Consider the following 24,178-nt stretch of genomic DNA (forward strand, 5'->3'; position numbering starts at 1 on the left):
TAATCTAATCTAATCTAATCTCCAATTCTGCACCTCTCCAAATTGGATAAACAGGTCCTTCTGCTATAAATGTGCGTTTTGCAACACGATTTGGCAGTAACATGATTGACGAATTGGAGGCACTGTTTTTAAAGCACGAACATTTGTAATGTGTGGCCTGTAACAATTGCATCGCCAACATTTCAAACTCTCTCTTTATAAAGCGGGATCCTTCTATCATGCCTTCTTGTGCAGGGTTGCACAAGAACGCAATGATCACGTTATAGAAAACCTGCTTGTGGAGTAATTGAGATAGACAGCAAGGAAGCAGACCCTTCAGTCCAACTCATCCATGTTGACCAAATGCACTGGATAAATCTAGTCCTACTTGTCAGTATTTGGCCCATATCCCTCTAAACCCACCCTATTCATATACCCATCCAGATGTCTTTTGACTGTAAGTGTGTTAGGTTTCACCACTTCCTCTGGCAGCTCATTCCATACAAATACCACCCTCTGCATAAAAAAGTTGCCCCTCAGGTCTCTTTCAAACTTTCCCCTGTCACCTTAAGCCTATGACCTCCAGGTTCAGACTCCCTCACCCTGGGGACAAGACCTTGGGTTGTTCTTGGCAGGGGAGGGGTTTACGGGAAGGGAACATAGGAAGCCAGATTGTTCTTTTGGGCTCTATCCCCAACTAATGGTCACTCCTTACCTCATGCCCTATCTTCTGCATATAATCCAACGTTTTCTTTGCTCCTGTTGGTTTTGAGGAAGGGTTGCTCAAGCCAAAATGTTAGTGCTGACATCTGTCCACTGATGCTGCCAGATCTGCTGAGCTTTTTCAGCAAACTCTGATTTTGTAGAGAAACAACAGGAGTAGGTTATTCAGCCCCTCAAGCTGATTGGTGGCTGAATGCCATATGCCTGCCTTGGTCTATGTCCCTTGATTAAAAAACATTTAAATTTCCGTTTTTGATTCAGATTTTTATTGTCACATGTACTGAAGTACAAAAGTTCAGGAGTACAGTGAAAACTATATCGTGATGTGACACAGCTGCCATCTTTGGGGCAACGAGCTCAGGATAGCATCATTTCCAGATTCATTTAAATTAGTGTTAATGCTGTGCCCTCTTGTGGTGCAGTGGTACTATACAATATCATTCAGTCCAGCACAGGAATGGGCCCTTTGACCCACGAAGCCTGTGCTGAGTCTCATGTTTATTTGGACCTTCTATCCTTCTGTTCACCTCCCATTGATGTGTCTATCAAGATATGCCTTATATGTTGCTAATGTGCCTGCTTCCAACACCACCACTGGCAGTGCATTCCAGGCACCCATCACCCTCTGTGTGAAAACTTTTCCTTGCTCTTCTCCCCTAAACTTCCCAAAAAGAAAGAAGAGTCCGGGTGGTGGGAAAAAAAAATTCAGACCAAACTGTGGTGATGCAGTTTTAAAGCCAAACACTGTACCCTCTTATGACAGTCATGTCTCTGCTCCGGACCGAGAGGCCCTGGTTCAAGTCACACTGGCTGCACGTACGTGTAATAACGTATCTGAACAGATTGCTCAGTAAAATAGTTTAAATGAAAATATCTGTCTCAGGTACAAACTTCACAACTGAATCCAGCAGCCACCACCATTGGAGGTACACCTCCACACCTCTTTGTGTGTATTTGTTTTTTCTGCAGATCAACCTGTTTAAAGATGTTATTCCACACTTCTGGAGCAGGTGGGACTTGTACCCAGGTCCCTGGGTCAGGGATAGAGACACTATAACTATACCACAGGAACCCCTATATGTATCAACTTACTTTTGAACATCTCTCCTGAATGGCCTGACCCTAATTCTTCATCTGTTGCCTCCTGGTTCTAGAATTTTCAATCAGCAGAAATAGTTTATCTGTCTTTCCCTGTTGATGTCTTCAAGTGCAGAGGGGTTGCAGTTCTGAGAGTACGAGCAAGGTGAGGGAGCACACTGAATAGGTGTTGGGAGTAGAGGGGAAAGCCCAGTGCCTGCTGATGTGCTGCAGGGTTTCCGTCCTGTGTCTCTTGCTGTCTACACTGTGCATTAATGACTGGGATGTGAATGTGGAAAGTATGGTCAGTTAGTTCACAGTTGACACGAGAATTAGTGGTGTGGTAAGCAGTGAGGGGGCAGACCATTGACAGTGGGATGATATGGACAGGCTGAACAGTGGAAAATGGAACTTAATCTTGAAAAGTGAGAGTTGTTGCATTTTGGGACGGCTCAGAAGGCAAAAAAAAGTCAGATTCAAGGAATTACTGAAGATCAGACGGACCTTGGTGTTCACATCCAGAGATCCTTGAAGGCAACAAGATAAACAGATAAGATTCTTTATCAGGTGGATGAGATACTGGCCTTCATTGGTCTGTGATGTTAAAAGATTAAATGGAAACATCTCTCTGGATATTAATGTAATATTAAAGGGTTAAATTGCACTGAGTGAACATTCTGGAAGTGGGTAGGGACGACAGTCAGGCAAGAATGCAAATGATTCCCACTCCATTTAGACAGTCATTTGCTGCTACTCCCCCTATTATTATCAGATTAAACTATCATTCAGTGCCTCCCATTCAGAAATACTTTCATAACCATCCCTCGAAGCTTGGTATGTCACACCTGCATTGTCTTGGGGAATCACTGAGTCAGGAAATCGTTTGCATAATGATTCCCCAGGAATGTATATAGGGCATATACGTTTATGTTACCTCTGAGGATGTTCTCATCCTACTATTGTACCTGGGGTTACATGTGACTGTGGGGAAGCGGCCAGAGTATCTGTGAGCATGACCGACTTGACCTGTATAAAGGGGATGTGTTTTCTTTATTCGGGGCCTCTTTTGACTCGACCTCAAACACCTGCAAAGAGGCTCAAAGGGGTCACCCAGCTTGTACCAACTTTATTAAAGTTTAACTGTTTGCAGAAGTTGGTGTGCGCGAATTGCATCTCGTACGTGAAACCGCAGGGAAAGAACCTAACAGGTCACTCATTGAAAATAAGATGAGAGAGGTTACAGCAGTGCTGTTGGTAATGTTAGTTTGGTCATAGTTGAAATGACGTGTGCAGTTCTGGTCACCACAGTACAGGAAGGAGTTTATGAGAGAGGGTGCAGTGGAGATTTACCAGGATGTTACCCTGTGCTGGAGCAATTCAGCTCCCAAGAGTGACTGTCTGGACTTCTCCTCAGAAGAGAGAAGACTGAGGGAGGGGACCTGCTTGAGGTGCATGCAGTTGAAGGCTATCGATAGGAAGACGCCTTTCCCCTTCATAGAAGGGATGTCAGGGAAAAATGCTTCAACCAGAGTGTGGTGGGGTACTTGGAATTCACTGGCTCAAACAGTGGTAGAAGTGGGAACCATCACAATGTTCATCAAGTCTTTTGATGAGCTTTTGAGGCATGAGAGTGCTGGAAAATGGCACTGGGTTTGATAGATGGTTGACAACCTTCCAACATCTTACCCTGGCTTGTCCTCGAGTGCCAGATCTTTGAGAGATGAAGGATGACTGGTTTCTGATGGGTTGCTCCTGTAAGTAAGGTGATGCCTTTCAGCAATGGATTTGCATGCTACCTTGCTATATTTTGAGCATTGGAGTGTTTCGGGAAGGGATAGTCTGTTCTCAGGAAGGTCAGCGATTAGTGAGAACAGAAGGAACTGGTGCAAATACGAAAAGGGAGCTGAGCACAAGGTATTCTCACCCAGAAATATGCCTGTCATGTCATCCTGTCCGGGTGATGGAGGCAGAAACCTTCAGTACGTTGGGAAAAATCCTTCATTATGTGATTGTCATGTCCTCCCTTGCTGGGTACCTGTTCCATGACTGTTCCTCAGTTAGTACATACAGGCAGTGGACCTGTCATAAAAACGTGTGCCTAACTTTTGATCTTATTGTGCCCAGTTCTGATGGGTTTTGATTTATTATTGTCACATGTCGTGAGGTACTGTGAAAGGTTTTGTTTTGCATGCAGTAGCAGGCAGATCATACCTTCTGGAGTGCATGAGGGTAATAGAACAGAGCAGAGAATACAGTGTTATGGCGGCAGAGAGCGAGATTCTGGTCGGCACAGTTTGGGAAGATGTGAGCGTCCTGTAGAGGAGATTGATCAGAATGGTTCCTTAGCTGGGGGACATTAGCTACATGGTTATATTGGAGAAGCTGGGGTTGTTCTGCTTGGAGCAAACAAGGTTGAGGGGAGATTTAACAGAAATATACAAGATTATGACAGATTAGACAAAAGCTGTTCCTTTGAGCTGGTGGGGTCCAGAGACTAGGTGGTGCTGCTTTAAGGATTTAGGGAAGAGATAGGCAAGATGTGAGGAAGAAGATTTTTAAGTATCCACTGGTCATGTGGAACTTGCTGCCTCTGATGTATGGTGGAAGTGGAGACAGGAACAAATTAGAGGATAATTAGATGAACACTTGAGGGAAATAAACTTGCAGACTGAAAGCAATTGAAATGATTTGATTCCTGTGTAGTGAGCGAGCATGAAATGGATGGTTCAATGTGCTTCATTTGTTACCACAATGATACTGGATTGTTCAACCCTGTACAGTATGAGAACAGAGTAACTTGGTTAGTGCAGTTTGCTGGAGAGCTGGGGCAGCTTTCTGTGACCCTCACACCCAGATCGTGCTCACTCCGGTTCATGTGAGTACTTTGGGAACCTGTGTGAAAGTGGTACAGAATAGTTGTAAGGCAGAGGAGTATTGCCTGCTAACCCACCTCGCTATTTTCTTCACTGCTTCAGGACTTCAATTCCTCCCTGGGAGAACTGTATGCTGTGCTTGACACAACTTGGATTTGTTGACAGCTGATCATTGCTTCTTCCCCTCCTTTTGCCATGGGAAGGTAAGTCCCAGGTTGTGGGCAGTAACTCTGCAGTATGTCCAAACGGTTGGTGGGAATGGGAAATCTTGCTGTACTCCAGACTCCTCTGCTTGACATATCGATCAGCTTCTGCTGTCAGGATGGTCAGATTTCATTTGCTCAGGACTGTGCTTGGTTCTTATTTTGCTCTTGCTGGTGGAGCATGTTTGAATTTCAATCAAAATTCTGGAAAGTCTAAGAGATTCTCATACGAGGCAGTTTGCGGCAGGAATAATGGTGGTCAGAGTACATTGAGAAATGAAGACTGGCTTTTGCACATACCCTTGACCATCTCCGAATGTCCTCCAGCCACTGAAGTTTTTGTAATGAAAAAGTGAATGAATGCAAACATTGAATGAATGAATTTACAGTGAAGGAACAGCAGCAGCAGCAACCCATTTGCCTGCAGCAACTTATCGCAAAAACTACAACGTGCTGGTTCATGAGCAGATCATCAGCTTTTGTGATCTTGGTTAAGAGAGGACTGTTTGCCGGGACATGGTCTGGGGTGGCACAATGGTTCAATGGTTAGCACTGCTGCCTCACAGCGTCTGGGATCCGGGTTTGATTCCACCCTCGGGTGACTATCTGCATGGATTTCCTCCAGGTGCTCCAAATTCCTCCCAGAGTGCATAAATGTGCAGCTTAGGTGGATTGGCCTTGCTAAACTGCCCATAGTGTCCAGGGATGTGCAGGCTAGGTGGGTTACCTATGGGAAATTCAGGGTTACAGGGATAGGTGTTTGTTTTGAGTGTGATGCTTTTCAGAGAATTGGTGTGGACTCGATGGGCTGAATGTCTTGCTTCCAAGCTGTCGGGATTCTATGATCTTTGCCTGAATGGGAGCCTCCGTTTCCCCTCTAATCTGAAAGACAACTCCTGTAATAGTGCAGCACCTCCTAATTACTGCATGTGTGCCTTGATTGGTTTGGCTCTTGAAGCCACAGCCTTCTGTGTTGGAGCTTTGAGGGCAGGCAGCTGATAAGCAATATTTATTTCTGTATAACTTTGCAAGATAAAATACATGAATCTGCTCAGTCAGTAAACTCTAGGATGATAGTCCCGAAATTGCTCATTGGTATGGAGTGAACTGAAGAGCCAGTTTTGAAATTGCAAACTGAGATTAATTCCCATGTGGAAAAGTAGCAGTTTTGCCAGGTTGTGATCTCTCTTGAAGTATTGTTACATTTTTTTGACCAAGAACTTTTCTCTTCGTTAGGTTCTACATCTCTTGTCTATTCCCGGCTTCGTGGCATTTCAGCTTCTCTGCTTCCACCTGCCCACGTCCATTCAACACCATTTTCCGTCAGTTGACAGCTCTCGCGTTGATTGTTGTCATCTTAACTTTACTGTATGTTCTGCTCGTTTTGGATAAGAATGGATGGGGGCGGTTATACCAGGACAAAGGAGATAGGTAATGTATGAGGTGCTGATTCTGTCTCTGCGTCGGTGAGCATTGCCGAACGTCTGAACTTGCTTCAGTGAGCTTTTTTAGTTGTAGATCCAAAACCGTCAGCACTCTGTGAATACTGTCCAGCTCGAAAACAGATCCTTTGAATCCTGGAAATCCCGTTCCACCATCATTCCTTCCCCTGCATTCACCTCTTACGCTTTCCAACGATGATCCTTTCCAGGTCCATCTCCAAGACTTTAAACCTAATCTTGAATGCAAGTCAGATTTTCATTACTGTAGCACCTGACTCAACCTCAGGCTATTGCAAAGCACTGTATAGCCAAGAAGTACAGCTGCAGTTTATTCATTATTGTAAACCGAGACTTGAGCCCAGCATGCCAGCTGCTCGAGTACACAAGAGGGGGTTGTGCATCAACATGTGTTTTTCTCAAGTTGATGGCAAAAATGAAATTGCTCCTCCTTCTCTGTAACATTTGTTTCCGAATTCAAGAGAACTGTTCGTACTCAAGATGGTGGAGAAATGCAAGTATACACTTGGGAAAGGAAACAGCAGCTTACTCTTTGGAATTCGAGAATTTCTCCTGATTTCATTTTTACTGCAAGTGCTCCCATGAGACATGTGGTTGGAATTTACTCAATGTAACCTGAGCTCTTTAACTGTACTTTTGTAACCTCTGGTCACTAGTACGTCAATGGTCCCCAGTTACATAGAACCTGGGACAGGAGAGCACAGGAACAGGCTCTTCGGCCCATCATGTCTGTGTGGCCATTATGCTGTTCTAAAGTAATCCCATCTGGCTGCATATGGTACACATCCCTCTATTCCCTTCATGTACATGTGGTTGTCTAAGTGCCTCTTAGACTTTGCTATTGTCTCTGCTTCTGCTACCTCCCTGGCAGCATGTTCCAGGAACTAACTACCCTCTGTGTAAAACAAAACTTTCCTTGCACATCTCCCTGAAATTTTTCCCTTGTTTCCTGAAATCTGTGCCCCCTAGTATTTGACATTTCCATCCTGGGAAAAAGACTCTTGACTATTTCCCCTATCCATGCATTTCATAATTTTATATACTTTGGTTAGGTCGCCCCTCAGCTCCAATGCTCTAGCAAAAGAAATCCAGGTTTGTCCGACCTTTCCTGATAGCTAATCCTCTCCAATCCAAGTAAATCTCTTTGCCCTTTGCTGTGGTTCTGTTTGCCGAGCTGGAAGTTTTTGTTGCAAACGTTTCGTCCCCTGTCTAGGTGACATCCTCAGTGCTTGGGAGCCTCCTGTGAAGCGCTTCTGTGGTGTTACCTCCGGCATTTATAGTGGCCTGTCCCTGCCGCTTCCGGTTGTCAGTTTCAGCTGTCCGCTGTAGTGGACGGTATATTGGGTCCAGGTCTATGTGTTTGTTGATGGACAGCTGAAACTGACAACCGGAAGCGGCAGGGACAGGCCACTATAAATGCCGGAGGAAACACCACAGAAGCGCTTCACAGGAGGCTCCCAAGCACTGATGATGTCGCCTAGACAGGGGACGAAACGTTTGCAACAAAAACTTCCAGCTCGGCGAACAGAACCACAACGAGCACCCGAGCTACAAATCTTCTCACAAACTTTGAACTCTTTGCTCTTTCTCTAAGGCCTCCACGTCCTTCCTGTAGCATGGTGATCACGACTCTTCACTATCTCTGCATCTTTTTCCAACTTGTCATCCTCCTGAGATCTCTGTGATTCTCTGAACTGTGGCTTCTTCACCATCTCCAGTTTCAATTACTCCACCGTTGGTCGCAACTCCTTCAGCTGCCTTTGTTTCTGCCTTCAGCGACTTTTCAAATTGGTAACCACTTTCTAGTTTTACCGTGTTCCTGAACGCAAGGTATCTGACTAGACATTTTATCACCAGCTTTAATATCCCTTCCCATAGATGACTGTCACCCTTTGACTTGGAATAGAATGGCAAAGCATCTTGAAGAGTCACCTATGTTAAAGGCCAATGCAAGTACTTTGTGCTGTTTAACCTTCTTCCTTCTTGTCCTCCTCCTCACAGGTACTTTACCAAATTGTTGGACATGGAAGCTACCGATATTAAGAACCCTTATTTAAACTACGGCATCGTGATAGACTGTGGAAGCAGTGGCTCGAGACTCTTTGTGTACTGTTGGCCAAGGCACAATGGCAATCCACACGATCTGCTGGATATCAAACAGATGAGGGGCAGGAACAGGCAACCTGTCGTGATGAAGATCAAACCAGGTTAATCACTGTGAGAATAGGTGTTGTCACCAACTCGTTAAAACTGAGGGCCCTTTCTTTCAGCAAAGGAAAATACATTGGGTGTCTAATCCACATCTGGATCGACTTAAAATCTTGTACAGGTCGTTCTGCTATAACGTGCATTTCATTAACATAAATTTTCTGTCACGCAGTGACAAAGTGGGGCCACTGTTTCTAAAGCACAAACGTTTAAGATGTGTTGGCAACACTTTAAACGATGTTTCTGAGGCACGATTTTTTGATAATGTGGGGTTGCACAAGAACACAACCATTGTGTTACAGGAGAACTACCTATACACTGTTTTAAATGGTCCACTGTTATGGTGGGAGTAGGTGGAAGCGATTGCTTCAGTTGGATGATATCAGAAATGTAAAATCACTGACAAGAGTCTCAAGGGGAGATGAGAATGTTTTGGGATCTGCATTGTTCCTATCTGAAATGCTTCACCCAAATAGACAGTGGAAACTGATTCCATCATTTTTGTTGAAAGGATGTTGGAAACGTAATTCAGGATGAGGAAGGTACAGTGAGGCGAACAAAAGGTAGGAAATGTTCAGAGCAACAGCACAGGCAGATTGAGCTGAAGGCAACCTCCTGTCCGGTTCAAAGAGTTTTTGTTTTCAGCAAGCATGTAGGAAAGGCGAGAGAGAGACAGGGGCATTCTGTATGTTAAATAACAGTCAGACTGTCCAAGCGTAAGGCACTTAGATGACCCCTTTTCTCTGTTAGATGTGTTGACTTCTGCTGGGTTTTTGCAGTGAATATTGTTTGCGTGAATATTGGCAGATGGTTTGTTTGTAGGGACTATAGAGAAGTTGAGCCCTATCCCAGCCATAGTACTGAGGGACAGTACGGGGTATTCTGTTGTGCTCTTCTTTGCCTTGCCTCAACTCCTGTTGTTGGCTGGTGCTTCACTTTCCATCAGCTCAGTCACTGCCACCTTGGACTGGGTTCTGCATTCTGACTGTAACACAGAATGGCAGCGTAACTCCCAGGCTCACTCCAGAGACTGCTTCTTCATAATTTCCATTGGAAAATTAAAACCAACAGAGCAGCTATCTCATTCGCCCCTCCTTTTAAGATTTTAGAATGAAGTCCATTAGGACTCGAGTATTTGTCAGCTCACAGTGCCAACAATTTGCAGCAGCACATCCCTGGAAATTGTGAATTTCCAGAGTTCCTCCCTCTGTTTGATTTGCTGATTTGTAGCTACTACTAGGATGTTACTTGTATCCGAGACTGGTACAAAACACCTCTTCAATACATCTGCCAATTCCTTAATTATTAATTCTCCAGCCTGGCTTTGTAAAGAATCAGAACTTATGTCTGTGTGTTACAAATATTTATACACACAAAGGGTTCTTTGTACAGAAAATCTTTCCAACTTTTTTTATATTTCTGACAAGCTTTCTCTTGTACTCTCATTTTCCCCTCTGTTGGTCAGAATGTGAAAATTAGTACCATTTCAGTGGGTGACTAGCACTAATTGAACATTGATGCATTTAAGAGAAAGTTAGATAAACATTGGAGGTTGAAAGGAATAGAAAGATACGAAAATGGACGGGTGACATGTTCCAAATCGAGGGGAATGATTTGGTGTGGAGTCGAAGCACCAACAGATTGAATGGTGTGTTTGCTGTTGTGAAACTCGGCTGTGTTTCAAAGTCACTATCAGTGGGCATTGAGAGCTGTGATGTCTGCAAAGAAAACTCTGCTTTCAAGTATTCTAAAGAACATGGCCTGAAATGGGCTGTGAATCGCGTGAAACTTAGATGAAACAAAAATCCAAAAGAACTGGGAATGCTGGAAATCAGAAATTGCTTGAAAAGCCCAGGCGGTTCGATCACCATGTGGTTTCCTGTACATGGGGAAACAAAATGTAGGCTAGGTGTTATGAAGATGTGGGTGTACTGTACCTTTTAAGAGAGTTAAACTCTGGTAGAGCTACCTGACAGCACCAAGTGTTCACAATAAGGTAACAATGTAACACTTGGTCGAAAGCTAAATTAGCTGGTTGCCTGGAAACAGCAACACAGATTCAAATTAGGCCACTCGGTTTAAATTATACCCCGAAAAATACCAAACTCCAATCCAGTTTGAATTTAGTCTTTTGACAATCTTAAAAGCCAATGCTTTGGGAGTATAAAACTGGAGAAAATTGAACAGTTGACAGGAGAACTGCCCAACTACTGGCATGTAAAAAAGACTGCCTGAAAAATAGATCTCTTAAAAGTACCATTATTGATCAGTGACCTCTGAAAGCAGAAAGCCCGAAGGAGAAGAAAAGAAGACAGGATTACAGAGAAAACGAAAGCTGCCTGGTTTTGAAATTATTAGTTTTGTTTTGGAAATCATAATTGGGAGTTTTATCGGACTAGTGTTATCGAAGGGAAGGTAAAAGACAGGTCAGAGGAAGGACTTACAAATAGTTGTTAGTTAATTATTCTCTGTTATACTTCATGAAATGAAGTTGTTAATTTTTCCTTTAACTAGTTCTTGGCCTCTTGAATTTTCACAGATTACTGTACAGGGTAAATCTTTGCTGTGTTGCTGGTTTTAAATTAAGAAGGAGAGTTTACCCCATGTTGTAACACTAGGTGACCACTTTGCAGAACACCTATACTCTGTCCAGTTGCCAGCCACTTTAACACAGCACCCTGTTCCCTGGCCAACATCTCTGTCTCAGGGTTGCTGCAGTGCTCCAGCACAGCTCATTGCAAGCTGGAAGAACAACAACACCTTTTCTGTTTGGGGATGCTAGAGCTTTTGGACTCAATACCGAGTTCAACTATTTTAGGGCTTGAAGCACCTTTTCCCATGTCCTTATCCTAACCCCCACACACCAGGCCTTGTTATCACATGGTCTGCTATTACACACAACCAACTGGTAAACACTCATAGTCCCCATTAGCAGCTATTCACCCTCCTAAGCTGACCGTTATCCACTCCTTTGTCCAACTGTTCTCTCTTTGGGCTCTATCCCCATCTATCACTTACTCTGTACCCCTTCCTGTCTTTTGCATGAAAAAAAACACCTGTTCCTGGCTACCATCAGTTCTGAGGAAGGGTTCACTGGACCAAACTTTTAACTGTGCTTTCCCTCCATGAAAGTTGGGTATTTAGCAGCACTTTCATCGCAATTCACGCCTTCGTTCTTTCCCGAGCACTGAATCATTGTGGACTGATAGAGCACAGTGCATGGTCATCAGTCACAAACTGAGAAATGTTAAAATCATGTTCCTGGTGTTGACTATCCCGTGTCAGATTTCTCCCGGCTACAAGATCTCAGTCTACTGAGAATTATATTCTGATGCAACATCAGTATTCGTCTTTATTTGAAAATTCCACCTGCATAATATACTCGCCAGTCCACCTGGATGTGGTCGTATCTTTTAACAAGAGTCCAGGTCCTCTGACGCAAATTGGTCATGTGACAGCCATTGAGCTGGAGCTGGGGAGCAGGAGTCAGAGCAACACTTGCAGTGAGTGCTCTAATGACAGCACATGTGCTGTGCTCAATTTATTGCTTTGGAAGAAATCGTTTTGCTTCATTGTCTCTTGTTGTGTTTTTTTTTCCACAGGAATTTCAGAGCTGGCAGCCACACCGGAGAAATCCAGTGATTACCTGGCACCTCTTCTGAATTTTGCAGCAGATCACATTCCTCACTCGAAGCACCAAGAGACTCCTCTTTATATCCTGTGTACGGCTGGGATGAGAGTTTTACCTGAAAAGTAATGGTTTTCTGTTATTTCATTAAAAAAAAACTCAGCTCCTTCCGCACCCAGAGCCCCTCAACCTCCCCCATACTCAGGGACTTTGGCCCATTCCCTCTGCTGCACTGGTTTGATACTCTAGCAAGATGTATAACAGAGCAGAATTGGGAAGCAGATGTCACTGTGAGGGACAGCATTTATGACCCACCCCGAGTTGTTTTTGAGGTGATGGCATTGAGCTGCTGCCTTTAACCATGTCAGGCATTGTCTGAATATGGACATGGTGCTCCTCGGGAGGTAATTCCAGGATTTTGCCTAAGTGACACTGAAGCAACGACAATACAGCCGGTTCTTCTATAACGCGCATTTCGTCAGTGCGAATTGGCCATAACGTGATTGGTGAATTGTGGATGTTTTTTGCATAACACAAACTTTCTGCTGAATGGGTATATCGGGTTTTCCGTAGTGTGATTTTCCACAGTGCCATTTCTCTAGCTGTTTCCCACAGCGTGAGTTTCTATAGCCTGAGGCTGCAGAGGAACGCAACTGTGGTGATACAGCAGAATGACCTGTATTATTCCAAGGCAGGATGACATGTGGCTTGTAGGGGGCTTGCAGCTGCTGGGGTTTCCCATGTTTCTGTTGTCCTTGTCCTTCCATGTGATCGACCTTGTGGGTTTAGAAGGTGTTGTCAGAGCAACCTTGATGATTGACTACATTGCATCTTGATGGTACACATCGGAGCTGCCATGTATTGGTGGTGATGGGGTGCTAACCACGTCAGCAAATGTGTTCAAGGGATCTCGAGTTTCCACAGCACAGAAAAGCCCTTCAGCCTATTATGTTTATATTGGTCATCAAGCACCAATTTACTGAGGTCCTTTTTTCATGTACTTGGCCTGTCGTCTTGTATACTATGGCCCATTAAATGTTAATTTAAATAGTTCTGGTTAAACATTGTGGTGGTTCCCACTTGTACCACCTTGCCAGGCAGTGAGTTCCAGGATACTGCCTGGGTGAAAAACATTCTTCCTGCCCTTGACCTTCATTCCTCAATCCAGTCAGCTTCTTGAGTGTTGTTGGACTGCACCTATCCAGGTAAATGGAGAATATTCATCACACTCCTGACTTGTGTCTTGTAGATGGTGCACAGGTATTGGACAGACAGGGGGTGAATTACGTGTTGCAGTGTGCCAACCCTCTGACCTGGTCTTGCAGCCACTGTATTCATAGGGCTACTCCAATTCAGTTTCTGGTCAATGACCACCGCCCCACCCCCAGGATGTTGATCATAAGGGATTCAGTGATGGTCATGCCATTGAATGTCAAGGAAAGGTGTTTAGACTCTTTCTTGTTGGAGATGGACATTGCCCAGCAATTGTGTGACACAAATGTTACATAGCACTTATCATCCCATGCCTGGCTACTGTCCAGGTCTTGTTGCATTTGGATATAGACTGCTTCAGTACCTGAGTCATTGTGAACGAAGCTGCTGAAGGTTATTGGGCCAAGGGCACACCCCTGCAGAAGTTCTGCAGAGATACCTTGGAACTGAGCTGATTGACCTCCAGCAGCCAAGACCATTTTCCCTTGTGCTAGTTGTGATTCCAGCCGATCGAGAGTTTGCCTCCAACACCCCCCAACTACAATTTTGCTCAGGTACCTTGGCGCCACAGTCAGATACTGCATTACCATCACCTCTGGAGTTCAGCTTTTTTATCCATATTCCAACCAAGACTGTGATGAGGTAAGGAGCTCGATGGCTCTTGTGGAACCCAAACTGTGCATCAGTGAGCAGCTTATTCCTTTGCAGGTGCCTCGAGACAGCACTGTCAGTGATCCCTTCCAGTACTTGCTTGTGATGGACACGAAACTGATGGGGCAGGAATTGGCTGAGAAGAGTTTGCCCTGACTTTTGTCGACAGGACATGCGCAGTTTCCCACAGTGTTGGGTGTGCAGTGAGTTAGCTGATTTCAGTTTGGGCAATGGTGGTGACAGCTCACGAGGTCTATTATTCCTGCTGGGTTGGTGGCAAAAGAAATCCACTTTCAGGTATGCTCTGGCAGTGCCTGTTGGACATTTTCCCCTTCAGAAGTCTGTTCAGCAGCAAACTAGCCTCAACTGTCACACCCTGACTGTCAGGAGATCACTGCAATGTAGTGATTAATCACAGAGACATGTTCAACAGAGGCCCATCAAAACATTGCCTCACCTGAGTCACTTCAAGAAAGGGGAGCAGAGAGCATACTCTGGTGGTTGTTGCACACAGTGTCTTTCCAAGTGTTGACCACAGTTAATTTTGCTCTTTCAGCCAGCAAAATGCCATCCTTGAAGATCTCCGTACAGATATTCCACTGAACTTTGATTTCCTCTTCGCAGACTCACACGCAGAAGTCATTTCAGGCAAGCAAGAAGGTATGTACTCAGCAATGGCAGTACTGTTGGGGAGATTGGGCGAGCAGTTCTGAGGCTTGAAGTGAATTGTTGAGCAGGTGAGCAAATGCACTAAACACTTGGTGAAATGTTAACAGGGGAGTCTGCAGCAGTGGCAGTCGGCTTGTTCCATTTTGTTCAGTCCAGTGTGTTATTCATACAGGATATGGTATGGGACGTTACTGTGTCATTAGAACATGTGTACTATCCAAGCAGATAGTCCATTGACTCAGGAAGTAGATCCTGTTTAAATTGAGTCAGGCGAACGAAGCAAACAGAGTTTATGACCAAAAGCACAACAAAGTCTTCGAGTTGAAGCAGAATTGTTCCATTTGTAAAATTCCCTGAGTAGAGGATAGTTTGGTAATGTGTACATCTCGTCAATTGCAGACTTTAAAGCATTGTGCTCTCCAGGCATGGGAGAATTACTCACTCCATCAGCATTCTGATACTTAAGATGGGATCATGTCATTGAGTAGCCTGCATTTGCCACTGTGTTGTCGGAATCGGTCTGGCACAGTGGTCAGAATGTGGTCTGATAAAGCAAGTTGAGGCTCCTGTGCCTGTTTGACCATGATGCCTGTGCACCAAGACAAGGTGAATGTTTGTGACTCACGCACCCAAATGGTCTGAGATTTGGTGCCTGAGGTTTGGTTGGACGGAGCTTATGCTTTGGTACAGTTCGAAACTGAGCCTGTTTTGGCAAGCTTTTTATTATCTTAACTTTCTGTTCAAGTTAATTCACCCATCACCAAATGTGAAATTTGCCAACGCAATTGGGCACCATTTCAGAGTGTCGTTCCTTTTATCGGACAACCTTTTCATATCATGAAGATTCCTTAATTTATCAGTGTGGTGATGCTGTTGCTTTAAGAGTTGTACTTTGACCTGGTTTTTCTGTGAATAAAGTTTGAGACAAAGGTGAAAAACTGGTCTGCTGATAGCCAATAATGTAAACAGCTTGTGAGGCTTTGGGGGTTTTTGATCAAGTTGGAACAATGGAAGCAGCCGGAATGGGTGGGATCAAGCTCCCACAGAACCAGGATTTCTGCAGTTGCTGGTGTCTTGAAACTACAACAGCTAAAAGCTGGGGTTCTCTTCCTGCTGCGAGAATTGCATGTGAGACAGTCTGTTTTACTGAATTTGTTTTGGCCAAGAGTGTGTTTATGGGATGTTACCATATTGGAACAGTAATTAGTAGGAGTTAATATAGCTACTATTCAATTCAGCATTTTGATAGAGTTACAGTTTAGCCATCTCCTTTCTTTTCTATTTGTTTTGTCTGTATTTTAACTGTGGTGTAAAAATAAAGTGTGTTTTGCTTAAAGTTGAGAAGTTTGACCAGTTGGATTGCATCTGGAATACAGCGCCTTAGATTTACCTTTAAAATAAATAGAAGTTGGGGTCTTGTCTGTCATCATCTTATATTTTGTGGGGATTTGAGCTCATCCATAACACAAGGATTAATCATTTGGCAGTGCATGCAATGGGCAGTCATTGGTGTAATGGTCAGTGCTGTGCATCCAGTACTCTGGTAATCCCAGAGCCCCGGGCTAAGATCGTGGGGACATGTGTTTGAATCCTAATACAGTAGATGGTGAAATTTTAATTGCAATTAAAATCCCAGCGGAGTGTTGGCCATATACCCATTGTTATTTGTTGGAAAAGCCCATCTGGTTCACTCATGTCCTTTCAGGGAAGGAAATCTGCCACAGTTTTCTCATGAGGTCTGCACGTGACTTTGGAGCTACAGCAATGTAGTTGACTCTTAACTGCCCTCTGAAATAGCCATGTGTTTCAAGCACAGTTGGGAATAGCAAATAAATGCCAGCCTTGAAAGTGGCACTCTAACCCCATGGAAGAACGCAGAATACTTGGATTGCAAGTGGATTGATTGCACAAAGAGACAAAATGAGTTTTCAGAAACACGTGCAGTATTGCCTGCTCATGATACTCTGATGCAGCCACGGAGTTATGAGCTCCATTTTGAAGTTTGGAAAACATTATTCTAAACCTTTTGACACATGTCAATTAATGCTCAAAGTGACCAACATAATTTTAAAAACATATGAAAGCCCATCAAAGAATGTGCACTGAATAGATTTCAGAAGAGGGGGGTGGACAGATTTTTAATTAATAACGGGTGAAAGGGTTCTTGGGGGGTGCAGGAAGGACGATGGAGTTGAGGCTGAGATCAGTTGTGATTGTATTAAATGGTGGAGCAGACCTTAGAGGCTGAATGATCTTTTGCTGTCTCTAGTTCTTATCTTACGGAACCAACAGCTGGTGGTTTTCAAATTGAAAACAACATATAGATACGCATTTTCTTAATTTATCAGATAACTCTCCTCCTGTGAGCAGCACTCGCTCCATAATGATTTCATAAAAGGCACAGTCCCAAATAACTAGCACTGACTTATTGCAGCAGTAAAGGTTTTCTCTTTCATAATTGCAGTCAAATACATTGTAAACCTGAAGCAGTAATCTGAGATTTCTTTTATTTCCATGATTTCAGGAGTTTACGCTTGGATTGGAATCAACTTTGTCCTGGGACGATTTGACCACATCAGCAATGGTAAAACTTTGCATCTGTGCTTTGTAAAGAGCAGGATCCACCTGATATGTTTTAACACCTTCCTAACTGGGGTCTATTTCACATGTACATGAAACAGTGCTGTTGTGGCTGTAACGTCACAATTAATAATTTAATCCTTGACTGACCTTTTGAACAATAGGATGCAGTGACTCATCTGACAATGGGGATGACGTTTTCACAGAATAGGGCTGGACCCATTGCTGAGCGTGTTTGATGCATGGGTATCTGTGCCAGCACCAACAATGTGTCTATTACTATTTTATATTTGTTGTGTGAGAGATAAAGAACAGCCAGAGCAAGGAGAGCTTCTCCCTTGGCGCCCTTTCAAATGCTGCTCCAGAATCGTTTACTTCAGCCTGAGAGAACAGGCATGATTTCTCTTGAAGATCTTTTTGAAAGTGGCTCTTCGGACCATGTAGGACCCCTCGAGTACTGCACTCGGAGTGTTGCCCGTGGTCCTGGACCTGAGTCCATGGAGCAGGACTTGAATGCACCACCTTTTGTTGAGAGGCAGTGCACTGTGCTGGTCTTGTCACAGTGTTAGCCTGCTGGCTGCAAGAAAGCTGCTCCTGCAATTCACTGGAGATCTGGGTATAATCCAGTCGTTGGTTTTCAAATTGGACAGTGGATGCCAAGTTTGTAAAGAGGTGTAAACAGCAAATGTATGCAACTAACATGTTTTCCTCTGATGAATTTGCACAGGTGAGGACTCGGTTGTGGAAGTCAAGGTTCCTGGTACGGAGACTCAGGCAGCTGTTGTCCGGAAGAGGACAACTGGTGTCCTGGACATGGGAGGGGTATCTACTCAGATAGCCTATGAAGTTCCCAAAACTGTAAGCTTTGCCTCTTCACAGCAGGTTATTATCTGTCCTTCCTCTTTTTTTGGTTTGGCTTTGATTTTGAGCTTTATCCTTAAAAATCCATGTTCTGTAACATTTAGCCTGGTCATTGGGTCCCTTGCATGGGAGTTCCTGAGTGTCGATTTCATGCAATAAGTTCCTGCTCTCTGGAAACTAACATGCCCTCGCTCCTTGTTGTCTTTTGTTGCCTGCGTTTTCATCCTTGAAGTGAGTGCTTTGCTGGCTCGAAGTTAATTGATCCCTCTGATGCAATGTCCTTTTGCAGTAACTGATTTGTTTTCAATGTACTCAGCAGCAGAAAGCCTCCCTTGAGACAGTATCAATGATGAATGAGTTTTTGATGAGAAGCCCTTTCCAGCTGATCCCAGTAAACTGTCAGGAAGGGAGCTGGCTGCAGCTCAGGGGCTGGAAGTGGAGAGTGGAATGGAAACATTAAGACGAGCCTGTGTCTGTGGGTGGGTGGGTGTGTGCATGCATGTATGTGTGTTTGAGAGGAGTGTGGAAGACAGAGGCCAAACATGATGGGTTGTCAAGCGTGAAGCTGCCGAGTGAGCCAAACTTGAACATTACAAGGCCCCAAGGAGCCATCCAAGCTGAGAGTGTATCAGCCCACTGGGTGTGAATGGGAGGCGTTGAGTTCCCATTCTGCTGCTTGAAGTGGGGCACCACAGTGGGCTTCAGCTTCGAGCAGGGAGCCAGAGTGAGGCATGAACCAGCACTTGTGCATGCAAAAAAAATGTTTCCCAGTGATGCAATAATCCCTCACATGGTTCATAATCCTGAAGCATTCCCTGTCTCAACTCACGCAGGGAGAATGATTGCTTGAGCAATCCACCAGGGAGGAAGTTGACTCATTGAGCTGGCATCTGCTCTTTCTGAAGTAGAGTTTCAAGTTTAGCATCAGGAATGTCAATTAACTTCTCTTCAAAATTGCTTGACTCTGCTATGAATGTTCTGTCCTTTTTGTCCGACTGTAACCCATCCACTCGTTGAAACAGATTCTCTCACGCTCCCTTATCAGTTCTTTTCAGATGGTGGAGGTTGTGAGAAATGCAAGGCCACTTTGTGTAATCTCTCTTCATTAGCTGACCCATGAGGCCCGGTTGCTCTCTGCAAACTCACAAGCGGAAGGAAAAATCGTTCACTGATGAATAAGAGAGGCCAGTGGCTTTTGTTTAAGCGAACTTGGAATAGTCTCTGTTGGAAGCTGTGATTTCAAACCATGCGAAGCCCCCTGCCCAAATGCTGTGGGCCTGATACGTTCTTTAATCCCCTTGGAAGTGACTTTTAAAGCAGGCACACTTTTTAATGCCCAAATTGACTGCATAAGGGAACAAAGACATAGCACCATGAGCTGCAAACCTTGAGCGTTCTCTCAAGGGCTGTAATCCCTGGAGTGTCGGAGGCTGAGGGGTGACCTTATAGACGTTTATAAAATCATGAGGGGCATGGATAGGATAAATAGACAAAGTCTTTTCCCTGGAGTGGGGGAGTCCAGAACCAGACGGTATAGGTTCAGGGTGAGAGGGGAATGACATTAAAGAGACCTAAGGGGCAACTTTTTCATGCAGAGTGTGGTACGTGTATGGAATGAGCTGCCAGAGGAAGTGGTGGAGGCTTGTACAGTTGCAACACTTAAGAGGCATTTGGATGGGTATATGAATAGGAAGGGTTTGGAGGGATATGGGCCAAGTGCTGGGATTAGATTGGGTTGGGATATCTGGTCGGCATGGACGGGTTGAACCGGAGGGTCTGTTTCCTTGCTGTACATCTCTATGACTGTAAGTCTATGTCATGTATGGATTGAGTGGTGAAGAAGGTGTCTGGCACACTTGCTTTCATTGCTCAAACCTTTGAGTTGAGAGCTGAAATGTTGTACGGGCATTGGTGAGACCTGTTCTGGACTACAGTCAGTTCTGATATAACATGATCGTTCTGTTCTTGTGCAATCTCGCATTCTCAGAAAATCGTGCAATTGTGTGCCGTTTAAACTAATGGGGCTGGGATGGTGTTACAGCCAATAAACGTCAGGAAGGTTTGCATTCTCCAAGTAAGTCTAAATTCTTCAATCGCATTAGAGCCAATTCACGCTGAAGAAACACGCATTATAGCAGAACCATCTGTACTGTGTCCAGTTCTGTTATCAGAGGATATTAGCAAGCTGGGCAGAGTTCAGAAGAGATTTCCCAGGATATTGCCAGAATTGGAGGATTTGAGTTATCTGGAGAAGCTGGGATTTTTCTTCGCTGGAACATCGGAGATTGAGGGTTGACCTTGTAGGGGTTTATAATATTATTATGGGTATCGGAAAGGTCAGTGTGGATGTGATTACCGTTAGAACATTTAAAAGACATTTAGGTAAGTCCGTGAATTGGAAATGTTTAGCGTGATATGGGGCAGGTGCAGGCAAGTTTAGTTTGGGATTATGGTTTGCTCAGGCTCTTTGGACCGAAATGTCTGTTTCTGTGCTTTATGCCTCTGTAATTAAGTTTGTCAATTAATCCCTTTTCTTCATTTAATGGAATGTCATCCTCAAATTTCCTGTCAGTTTTGAAGACTTGCTGGGTTTGTGGATTAATTGCCCTGTCAGCCTGTCTCAGAACGTTAGGGCTCATGACGAGAAGTGCAAGTACCTTGTTAACGACAATATGCTTGTAACGGCAGATGACAGACAACCATTCTGGGTGCAGAAGCAGCAAGTTAAAACTGTTCCATCTCTGGGATTTAAAATTCCACCTTCCTTGTCTCCCACTTGGTCCAATCTTTCAATCTCTTCCCCTCACAGACTTGACACCCTATTTCCTCCTCCTTTGTTCCTTTCTTAATCTTTAAATGTCGTTGCTGACAGAGATAAACTGTAGTGTCCATCACGCCACTATTGGTGCACATTCCTAGCAGGTTATATATGCAGGATATTTGCACTGGAGGCTTCAGGAAGAAAAAAATTATGAAGTTGCTACAGGATCTTGCTCAAGTGAAATTTGTCACATTTTCTTTACCTCAAATGAAATTCACCCGAGTTTTAATTCGTCCTTGAACATTTTATCTGCTGTGTAATTCCTCCTGCTCCAGGAAAGAACTGCTTGGCTGAATTCCTGCTTAAAACCTGTCGCCTGCTGTTTGCTGATTGAATGTTGTGCTGTTTGTGCTGTAACTGTCCTGAACACAGCTTGTGATGGACAGCAGATCTTGGAAGCTTTATCAACGAACTCGGTTCCTTTTGTGCAGGAAGAGTTGGCCAAGAACCTGCTGGCAGAGTTCAACCTGGGCTGTGATGCCCATCACACGGAGCACATATACCGTGTCTATGTCACCACCTTCCTGGGCTTCGGTGGGAACGCTGCTAGAAAGCGCTATGAGGAGCACATTGTCCACAAGATCACGCTGACCAACAGGTACTTGAGCCACATGTGGGCAAGGTTTGACTTTTCATTTGAAACGACTGAGAATCGCTTCCCATTTTCCAGCATGGAAATAGGCCAGTCGCTTCTCCAGACCTGTGCTCCATTTTCCACCAGGCTTCCTTCCAGCTGACCCCATTCTCATCCTGTGAAGAGAGAATAAGTTTGGATTTATATAGCATCTTAGTTAAGATCAGGCTACCCTAGTGTGCTTTGCAGCTACATAACCAACAGAATGATAGCACGGCCAGTCGGGCCAAGTGGCCCGTTTTTGCGCTGCCACTCCTGTGCCTGTCTTGTCTGCAACACCAGACTATCGTGTGTGATGTGACCCGTGCATCAAGTCTTGAGTTTGGATTGTGAGACCGGAGCTCTGGTGTTCAAGGCATTGCTTCGAGACATGGTGAAGAGGAGCTGGAGTCGGCCCTTCCAGCCTGCTCTGCCATTCAGTATGATCACGGCTGATCATCCAACTCTCAGCCTTATTCCCACTTCCTCCCAACACCCTTTGATCCCTTTAGCCAGAAGACACCCATCAAGCTGCTTCTCAAAAGTAGTTAATGTTTTAGCCGCAACCACTTTCTGTGGCAAAGAATTCCATCGGCTCACCACTCTCAGTGGCCTGCCCCCATAACCTTAGATTGTGATCCTTGGCTCTGTACTCCCCACACATCAGGAACATCCTTCCCGTTCTTATCCTGTCAAGTATAGGTTTCTTCCAAACCCCAGTGAAGTTTTTTCCCATCTGATCCAGTCTGTCTTCATCCCTCAGTCCTGCCATCCCAAGAAGCAATCCTTGTTTCTGTTCAAACAGTCTTCCTCAGGTAAAGGGACCAAAATTATACACAGTCTCAGCAAGGCCCTGTACAACTGCAGGAAGATGAGAATCCTCTCACTATGAAGGCCAATATACCATTTGATGAAGAGTCACTGGACTCAGAGCTTTAGCTCTGCTTTCTTCCCAAGGTTGCTACCAGACTTGCTGAGTTTAGCCAGCAATTCTTTTGTTTCTGTACCATTTTCTTTCTGCTGCATGCTGAGTTTTAGTCACTAGAATATAAGGACACCCATGTCTCCTTGCACCTCCCCTTTCCCAATCCATTGACACTCAGGTAATAGTCCATTTTTCCGTAATTGCTACCCAAGTAGATAAGCTCACATTTATCCACATTAAAGGGCAGCACAGTGGCTCAGTGGTTAGCACTGCTGCCTCATAGCGCCAGGGTCCCAGCTTCGATTCCAGCCTTGGGTGACTGTGCAAACTCCACACAGGTATTCTCCCTGTGTCTGCATGGGTTTCCTCCGGATGCTCCGGTTTCCTCCCACAGTCCAAAGATGTGCAGGTTAGGGTGGATTGGCCATGGGAAATTGCTCATAGTGTTAGGTGCATTAGTCAGAGGGAAATGGGTCTGGGTGGGTTACTTTTCGGAGGGTCGGTGTGGACTGCTTGGGCCGAAGGACCTGTTTCCACACTGTAGGGAATCTAATCTAATCTAAACTGGGTGTGCCATGCAGTTGCCCACTCCCTGATCTTGTGAGAGGGCCACCTTGTTGTTTGTCTCCTAGTTTGGTGATCTCCGTTTTGACAGCAAGTCTGAGAAGAGGGTAAGTGAGGGGGGCATGATTTCACTGGTACAGCTGGTGTGACTGATTACATATCGGATTGCAAACCAAGCACTGGCCCATGCGAGTATCCCATGAAATGAGGGTTCAGAAAGAGCTGGAAGCTTTGACCGAGCTGAGGGCAAAGATACAATCATGAAAGGGTCAGAAAGTCACGTGTCCTGTCTCTCCTGCAGGTTACTGGGCCAGAAGACTGGCCTGACAGAAGAAATCCCATACCTGGATCCCTGTTTGCCAGCTGACAGCAAGGATGAAATTCATCAAGGCGGACGCACTCTGTATTTGCGAGGACTGGGAGATTTTGATTGGTGTCGGCAAATCATTCGTCCGTTCTTAAACAAAACCAATGAGACTTCAACATCGCTCAGTGGGGTGTACCAGCCTCCGGTAGACTATTTGAACAGTGAATTTTACGGTTTCTCCGAATTCTATTACTGCACCGAAGATGTCTTGCGCATGGGTGGTGACTACGAAGTTGCTAAATTCACTAAGGCTGCTAAGGTACTGAGCTGTATCTTGTTTTACAAATGTGAGCTGTGTGGTTTATTGCTCAGTCAGAGAGTGCTGGGGACATTGGCCAGAGTGGTGTGCAGTGTGATCCCACTGATTCGATCCCCACACTGGCTGTAGTGGCTCATGGAGGGTTGTCTCGAAGCCTTCACTCCTGCTTGATGTGGAGCAAAGAGTGATGCCTGTGGCCCCCCCTCATGAACTGTACCCCAATCGTCATGTGTCTGTCTTGAATGGGCCACGTTGTGAGCCGATTGATGTCCATTGGAAATGCGTCAGACTGTTAACCATCATCTTCTGTGAAGAGTGTTTAACCTGAGCTTTGTGGAGCAGGGCTCAGACCCTTGCTCGGAGTTAAGCTCATCAGGAGCAGCTGGCATAGTACAGGCCCATGAATAACATCCCCACAGATCTGTTCAGTTCCACACTGACTAGCTCGTAATTTTGGGAGGTTGTGTCCACTGGTCACTTAAGTTCAGTGTCACTCCCAGATGTC

At 44.8% G+C, this 24,178-nt stretch overlaps 1 protein-coding gene across 3 annotated transcripts in view; it reads left to right on the forward strand.

Moving 5' to 3' along the window:
- Window positions 1-24,178, forward strand: part of entpd4 (ectonucleoside triphosphate diphosphohydrolase 4) — a 30,891-nt gene that overhangs the window by 1,231 nt on the left and 5,482 nt on the right. Inside the window, exons 2-10 of one of the 3 annotated variants that reach the window (XM_043681236.1) lie at window positions 4,755-4,855; window positions 6,092-6,286; window positions 8,317-8,522; window positions 12,126-12,276; window positions 14,571-14,674; window positions 17,208-17,267; window positions 17,991-18,121; window positions 21,377-21,543; window positions 23,349-23,673. In XM_043681236.1, the coding sequence (XP_043537171.1) occupies window positions 4,848-4,855; window positions 6,092-6,286; window positions 8,317-8,522; window positions 12,126-12,276; window positions 14,571-14,674; window positions 17,208-17,267; window positions 17,991-18,121; window positions 21,377-21,543; window positions 23,349-23,673 (1,347 nt within the window). In that variant the 5' untranslated portion in view covers window positions 4,755-4,847. Of the gene's footprint in view, window positions 1-4,754; window positions 4,856-6,091; window positions 6,287-8,316; window positions 8,523-12,125; window positions 12,277-14,570; window positions 14,675-17,207; window positions 17,268-17,990; window positions 18,146-21,376; window positions 21,544-23,348; window positions 23,674-24,178 lie in introns of all 3 variants that reach the window. The other 2 variants (XM_043681234.1, XM_043681235.1) reach the window with 2 other exon arrangements.

This window comes from Chiloscyllium plagiosum, chromosome 42, assembly GCF_004010195.1.
Source record: "Chiloscyllium plagiosum isolate BGI_BamShark_2017 chromosome 42, ASM401019v2, whole genome shotgun sequence".
NCBI classification, from domain to species: Eukaryota; Metazoa; Chordata; class Chondrichthyes; order Orectolobiformes; family Hemiscylliidae; genus Chiloscyllium; species Chiloscyllium plagiosum.